Source organism: Paramormyrops kingsleyae, chromosome 19 (assembly GCF_048594095.1).
Source record: "Paramormyrops kingsleyae isolate MSU_618 chromosome 19, PKINGS_0.4, whole genome shotgun sequence".
NCBI classification, from domain to species: domain Eukaryota; kingdom Metazoa; phylum Chordata; class Actinopteri; order Osteoglossiformes; family Mormyridae; genus Paramormyrops; species Paramormyrops kingsleyae.
In genome coordinates, this window is record NC_132815.1 from 10,365,235 (window position 1) to 10,372,977 (window position 7,743).

At 46.8% G+C, this 7,743-nt stretch overlaps 1 protein-coding gene across 3 annotated transcripts in view; it reads left to right on the forward strand.

The window, feature by feature from the left end:
• nbas (NBAS subunit of NRZ tethering complex) overlaps positions 1 to 7,387 on the forward strand; it is a 128,406-nt gene extending 121,019 nt beyond the window's left edge. For all 3 annotated transcript variants that reach the window (XM_072702986.1, XM_072702987.1, XM_072702988.1), the window contains one exon: positions 6,624 to 7,387. In XM_072702986.1, the coding sequence (XP_072559087.1) occupies positions 6,624 to 6,899 (276 nt within the window). In that variant the 3' untranslated portion in view covers positions 6,900 to 7,387. The remainder of the gene's footprint in view (positions 1 to 6,623) is intronic.
• The last annotated feature ends 356 nt before the right edge of the window (positions 7,388 to 7,743 follow it).

A 7,743-nucleotide genomic window follows, 5' to 3' on the forward strand; every position in this document is an offset into this window, starting at 1 on the left:
GAGATTTACTAAAGCTGCAGCCGTTTGACGGGAAAAGGTGATTAAAATCTGGTCGGGCCCGATATTTCCCGCTCAGTGCAGCTGCAACGGGGCGCCACATTTCTGGAACCCGCTGGTGAGATGCATTGTGGCAGCCTCCCGGAAACCCGGCATCTCCCCTCCGTGCCGAAACCGAGCGGTTTGGTGTCCCGCTGTCGGTCGTCCGGGTGTCGTAGCGATAGTGGCGCCGGGGTGGAATGCGGCTGCCTTTAGTGTTCCTGAGAGCTTTACGATTTAAATGATAAAGGAAAGAGGCCCATGAATAATTTATCGCCTCCTGTACGCACCGATTCCAGTCATGTGCTCCTGAATTCATGGACGGCTTCATCATGAATAGTTAATCGCACTCCTTCCATTCCCACTGCCGTTCACAAAATATTAAACAGTATTAAGTAGCACTGATACTTTCTGTTGTGTGAAGAATGTTTGACTCATTCCCTATAGATTGTTTGTTAATTCAGTCTAAATCTTGCCATCTTGGACTGAGCTTGGAGTGAATTTTTAGTTCTGGTGTCCAGGATTTGGACTGCACAGAAAGAGTGAATTAGATTGTCTGTCATGAAATCCCACATTACGCTGTGTACAGAGCATTTTAATAAAATGCATTATTCATAAACATTTCTAACTCCTCTGTTTACAGTATTGTAGAATTACTGTCCCTATGTGCTATATAAATGAATAAAATGAGAAATAATAAATATAGTAATAATAAAGTATGAACAATTCATTATAAAATAATACTTAATGTAGAAAGTATAGAATGGAAGGAATTAGCATTACTGCTAACAGGTTAGCTAAATTGCCCATGCACTATTACTATAAGCTTAAGGGAAAAAGGAATTGAGCATATATGCGAGTTGAGCTTATAGGCTAGTCTTTTAACCTCGGGTTACTTAGCCGGTGGCTCCCTAGAGTTTTCTCTTCAGCTGTTTTAGGGTGAGAAGCCAGCAATCTGGTGTGCTGTCCGGCCAGAATCTGAAGGCCCTAGGGGGGCGTCCAAGCCTGATGTCGGTGCTGCTCTCCAGAGGTCGAGCCTTCTGTCAATCACATCGATCCACCATCACTAATACTCAGCGTAGTCGTGTGTCACGGCTCGGTTATGCTGGTTGGCATAAGATGTCTTCGAAAGCCTTATTCCGTGCAGATCTCGCGGCGGGTGGGCTGCCTCGGAAGTCGCCATGAGCGGAAGCCCGTTCGGGCTTCGCCTCCGAGCCTCGACATCCCCAATTAGGATGTTTACCCATTCTGCCTAAGTGCAGATCGGCGCTAATTACTCGCTGCTGACGAATGTCACACTAATACATCTTACCGCTGTGCACTTAAAGGGCAGCTCCATCCAGCAGTTTAAATGTGGATTCGTCACCTGGGGATTTTCTGTGTTTCTAAAGGAAATTATGCTTCATGAACTGTGACCGTGAAGGTGAACAGAGTCGTCTGAAAAGCACTGCAGTCTGATGGCATGAAAACTGGTGCTCAGTGTGATTTAAAGTTGTACAATAGCTCCTTTATCGTCATACATTGAAGGAAAGTCTCTCTTTAATTTATTTTGGTATCTGCTCATCCTTTTTTGGTGTTATGAAAAAGTTGACCGCCTAGAAAATTCTATAAGTCGTCATCTGGAAACGAGATAAGAACATGCACATTTTAATGAATTAGGTGTTACTGACTTAACTGACTTCTGACTTCAAGCAGTTAAAATTAATTTCATTGTCGCAACTTTAAAAAGTATATATATGTGTGTGTGTGCATCCTTTCTGAATACGGTTGGCCAGAAAGCAGCCACATGCGGTGTAATGGGAAATAACTTTATGTGATTTTCAATGCCTCCGGATGCACCGTGAGTATTGTCGTCCCTCATCTTTTGCGCAGTCGAGCTGCTTTTCACGGCTCTCGGTTCTGTGAGCCGTTTGAGGTTCAGGTAGCAGTTCGGCTGTCAGCCTCCTGCCAGTGTGAACGTGTGTTATAAACCTGCGTTCGCGCAATGGACGTAGCCCCAGCATGTGTACGAATCTCTGATAGATAAGAAGCCCAAATGAAATTTTATGTTTTCGGTTTTATTTGTCTTCCGATCTGAGGCTTTTGGGCGTACGGAGGGAGCGTGTAATTTCGCCTGTCCGGCTTCCCTTCACAGTCGGCTAAGCAGAGCTTTATTTCTTCAGTCTTCGCCCGGCCTACCCTCTGGTATGTTGTCAACAAAATTGGGGCATTTTACAGGAGCTTGGGGTAGGGGGGCGGCCGGTTCCCCAGACCGTGGTGGCGGGAAACGAGGACTCTGTGCCGCCGGAACTCGGCGCGTTCCCCGAAAGGTGAGACCGGGGTGGGGAGCGCTCCTGAAATACGGCCTGATTTCACAGCGACCGGCGGCTCCGTGACGGCGGGGGCCCCTTTTATTTGCCGGGAAAATGGACTCGCCGCCCTTCCCGCCAGCTTCCCCGCCCCTCGTCCCACGTTCCCCGTCGACGCGGCGCTCAGAATAACGAGAGCTAGTTATTCGCTCCCTGTTAACTTTTGTTTTATTCATGTACACAAAAAAAAACCCATCATATTGATAGTGTACGAATGCGGCCTGTAAATCCGATGACAAGACGCTCCCGCTTTATGTGGAATTACCCAAGAGCGCTGTGTAGCTGTTCAGCGTGCTTGGCTGTAATCCAGAATGGGGGGGCTGGAATATGACATTTGCAGGAATGGCGCGCATGCACTCCGCAATAAGTGGCATCTAAGGCGTTGTGGCGTGTCTTAAACGCCGCTTTCAGCCGGGGCGTACTGCTTTCATTCATTATTGATGCCTTTCATTCTGGGGCCCTGACAACGCGCTCTGCCAAAGTTACCGTGACCCGCCTTTGTGTGCGTCTCTGTGTGTTTAAGGCACTTTCCCAAAGCACGGCTCCTGTTTGAAAACTCTGTTCCCGTTTGGCGTTTTCAGCTGCTGGCAGGCAGTGGGGTTTGTTTGATTACTGTGTGCCATCCGAACATTCTTATTCTTCTAACCCCTATTTCTGGTCCCTGATCAGGGTCACGGAGGGGGGGGGGGGGGGGTGCAGTAGGGAGTCTATCCCGTAGGGAGTACACCCTGGACGGGATGCCAGTCCATCATACAACACACACTTGCACAAACTCACATTATGGAATTTTTAGAAATACCAGTTCCATTAATGCACATGTTTTTAGAGCATGGGAGGAGTGTTGAATACCCAGAAGAATCCTGTGTGATCTCCACTTCCAGAGCCAGGGGTGAGTAGCTTTCTAGCGTAAAAGGAAAATCCAGGTTTCAAATTAAGACCTGCAGGATATGTGAGGAGAGGGAAGAAACGTTGTGAGTTTTGTTAATTTGGTGTTAATAGCTGATGAAAGGCGCCTCTTCTCCTGCCATGATCCCCACCAACACACCGTAGACCCGGCCAGATTAAATTGAAAACCCAGGTGACCGTAAGTGTGCGTATCTGCACGCCAATATGAGGAGCACAAAGATTCCTGAAGACAGATACAGAATGCGATGTATCCATTAAGCAGCTGAGGATTCTGCTTTTTTCCTAAGTCATCTGGGCCTGAGTCATTATTGAGGCATCTGAATTGTTCTTACGTTTTCATTTTTTCCACATCCTCTCACTAATCCTCGAAGGGGAGACGCGTCGCATCACTGAAATGTTGACAAAGCACATGCTAATGGCTCCCTCAGGCAGCTCTTCACGTTGTTTTTCCAGTTGATTCTGTCCGTCAGTCACACGGCCCAAATCTATCACAGCAAACACGTGTTTGTAAGGGTTAAGGGATCGGAGGCAGAAGCAGCGGTCGGCAGGATTAAACCCTCGTAACATGACTGCTCTTCCGCCCCTGGGAGTCACATCAGCCAGTATCCACAAGTCAAAGTGTGAAATCACAAGCGGTGACCCTGAGCCCCCTGCCTTCAATCTAAAGCCGCCGTCTGCAGCATGTGTAGCGGAGGCTCAGTGATTGTTTTGCTAACCCCATGTTGCCTGTACCTATGATATTTTGTGGTTTTGTTAGACCCTCACTGTACACTGAACCGTTTGAGTACAGTGGGTACAGTGAGTTACAGTGGAATATACACTCACCTAAAGGATTATTAGGAACGCCATACTAATACGGTGTTTGACCCCCTTTCGCCTTCAGAACTGCCTTAATTCTACGTGGCATTGATTCAACAAGGTGCTGAAAGCATTCTTTAGAAATGTTGGCCCATATTGATAGGATAGCATCTTGCAGTTGATGGAGATTTATGGGATGCACATCCAGGGCACGAAGCTCCCGTTCCACCACATCCCAAAGATGCTCTATTGGGTTGAGATCTGGTGACTGTGGGGGCCATTTTAGTACAGTGAACTCATTGTCATGTTCAAGAAACCAATTTGAAATGATTTGAGCTTTGTGACATGGTGCATTATCCTGCTTGAAGTAGCCATCAGAGGATGGGTACATGGTGGTCATAAAGGGATGGACATGGTCAGAAACAATGCTCAGGTAGGCCGTGGCATTTAAACGATGCCCAATTGGCACTAAGGGGCCTAAAGTGTGCCAAGAAAACATCCCCCACACCATTACACCACCACCACCAGCCTGCACAGTGGTAACAAGGCATGATGGATCCATGTTCTCATTCTGTTTACGCCAAATTCTGACTCTACCATTTGAATGTCTCAACAGAAATCTTCAACTGTCCAATTTTGGTGAGCTCGTGCAAATTGTAGCCTCTTTTTCCTATTTGTAGAGGAGATGAGTGGTACCCGGTGGGGTCTTCTGCTGTTGTAGCCCATCCGCCTCAAGGTTGTGCGTGTTGTGGCTTCACAAATGCTTTGCTGCATACCTCGGTTGTAACGAGTGGTTATTTCAGTCAAAGTTGCTCTTCTATCAGCTTGAATCAGTCGGCCCATTCTCCTCTGACCTCTAGCATCAACAAGGCATTTTCGCCCACAGGACTGCCGCATACTGGATGTTTTTCCCTTTGCACACCATTTTTTGTAAACCCTAGAAATGGTTGTGTGTGAAAATCCCAGTAACTGAGCAGATTGTGAAATACTCAGACCGGCCCGTCTGGCACCAACAACCATGCCACGCTCAAAATTGCTTAAATCACCTTTCTTTCCCATTCTGACATTCAGTTTGGAGTTCAGGAGATTGTCTTGACCAGGACCACTACCCTAAATGCATTGAAGCAACTGCCATGTGATTGGTTGATTAGATAATTGCATTAATGAGAAATTGAACAGGTGTTCCTAATAATCCTTTAGGTGAGTGTATATATATCATATGCAGGAGTGGATCTAAAAGCGATGTTCGTTTCCATTTCGGCGTATGACGTTTATCTACCTGTTAAGTTTCTTTCTTTACAATTCCGTGCGGTATGTTTTCAGGGTGGAGTGGTAGCTTCAGCTCAGGTGAGCTGGCGTCCCTAAATCGAACATAATGCGTGACGCTGTGTGTCAGGCTGTGCCACGCGATGGACTGGCGGCCCATCAGGGGTGTCCCCTCCACCGTGCCCTGTGTTTCCTGGGACGGGATCCAGGCTCACAGCAACCATGTAGCATTGATGCAAAACGGATGGATATAAATACTGAGGACTGCGATGGGCTGGCGCCCCATCCTGGGCTATTCCCCGCCTTGTGAACGCTGCTTCCAGGTTAGGCTGCGGTCCCCCCGCAACCCTGCATAGGACAAGCGGGAATGGAGAAATGGCAGGATGGATAAATACAGAGAAGTATCATATTTCAGATTTGCTGGTTGCTCTCTATATTAATGTGTTATTGCTGTTAAATTTCCAAACAGAGCAGTTTTTCTCTAAGTGATTTGTTTTTGAGATTTCCTTGCTGGCTGCTGGTCTGTTTTTCCTACCTAGATTGCATCAGCCCCCCTACCACTGACACACATTGATCAAATTTAGCACGATTCATTATTGCAGGGCTTCCAGCTGCTGAGGTAGAGGCTTCTGAGCATTCAACCAGATAATTTATGTTGAAAAGAAAGTCATCACAAAATAACTGCAAGCCTGGGCAGGTCCTCGTGTTACCCGGGGGACATGGTAAGGGTCAGAAATGCTGTCCCGGCTCGCAACCAGATTGTCGGTAAATAGTCTCGAGTGCTTTCGCCCGGTCAGTCACCAAGTAAAGAACCCAAGTAGAAGTCTGAAGAATGACCCATTGCCCGCTGGAGGCAAATCACATCGACCATGTATGATTCCAAGCCTCGCCAAGGTCGTTCAGGTCGCGCCAAGTGATGCAGAGTGCCATCAGGTGCCTCTGAATGACGCAGAGGGATATCGCATGATGTCATAGTGTTGTGGCTTACCTTATGTACTGCCTTACTGTTAAGCTGGAGTGAAGTTTCGGAGTGGCCAAAGGAGCGACACCATGATCATGGACAATTTTACGATTTTTAAATTATTTTATTTTATTTTTTTTTAAGCTGGGAGGCATAAAGAGGGGGCCATAATTCATACAGTTGGGTTGACTTTCTCATTAGCCAATGATATGTTTTGAATTGGTCAGTGACAGGTAAGGGGGCACTCCGGGGGCCAATCAGCTTTCAGCTGGTGTCAGGAGCCGTCTCACTGGCTCTGCTTCTTTCAGGTGAATGAGTCGAGCTGCGACCCCGAGCTGCTGTCGCTGCTGCTGGACGCTGACCTGCTGACCGAGTGCTTTGGGAGCGCCCTGTACCCGCACCTGGTCGACCATCTCCTGACGCACCACAGGGAGAACGGCTGGGACGTGGAGGCCGCGGCCCGCGGGATGGTAGCTGCCGGCCACATCAGCGAGGCGGGGTCCCTGCTTCTGGTTCACCGAGGGACACACCCGGGCTTGGTCACCTTCAACGCGGCCCTCGCCGTCACCCCCCGATGGCTGTGAGCGAGGGGGACGGGAGACTATTCAGAATCAACTGCCCTTTTGTTGGCTTCTCCTTCAGCCAGAGACGGCCCACCGTACTCCCAGTGTGACCGCGTCCGTCTTTGTTTCTGTGCCGTCGCTCTGTGTGTAACAAAGTGGTTAATTATCATCAAGGACAAAAGTTAATGGAACTCAAGATTACTGCTGTTTAATTTACGTAATTTTTTCGGTCTATGAAAGCTTCTCCGTGGATCAATTATGAACAAACAAGGTTTGTTTGGGCCGTTTTCTTCTTGTTTTAGCTGAAAATGAGTCCCTGGAGGCCCTCGCTGCTGAATAATTACTTAAATACCCACAGTGGCAACGCTTCTGACTTGGCAGACAAAGACATGGCACAATTGTTCATTTGCATTGTCTCTCCCTCCCTCATGAACCAGACAGTTGTAGTTCTGGGTTACCAATTACTTCCTGCGGTGAAAATTAAAAGGTACACTGACACGACTTCCAAAGACTGTGTTTGTTTGTATTGTTTTTTTGCATAATAAATAGGCCTAATGGATGATATTTCATACAGCCCACCCTTTTTAATTCAAGCACTAATCTAGAAATGTAAATTTACCCACGAATATTCCAGATAGGCGTGTTTTTACTCTGAAGAATATATTAGCTAATTAGGAAATCTCTCAGTATAATAAGATAATGTCATATAAAGAATATATTAGCTGTTCTGGAAATCTCTAAAAAAAATTAAATCATGAATAAACAATTACAGTGTACCGCAGTGTTTTTAAATGTTATTTTGAGTAATGAATTTATCTCTTAATCATCCATACAAATTTATTTCCAGTATTTCTATATAAAAGTA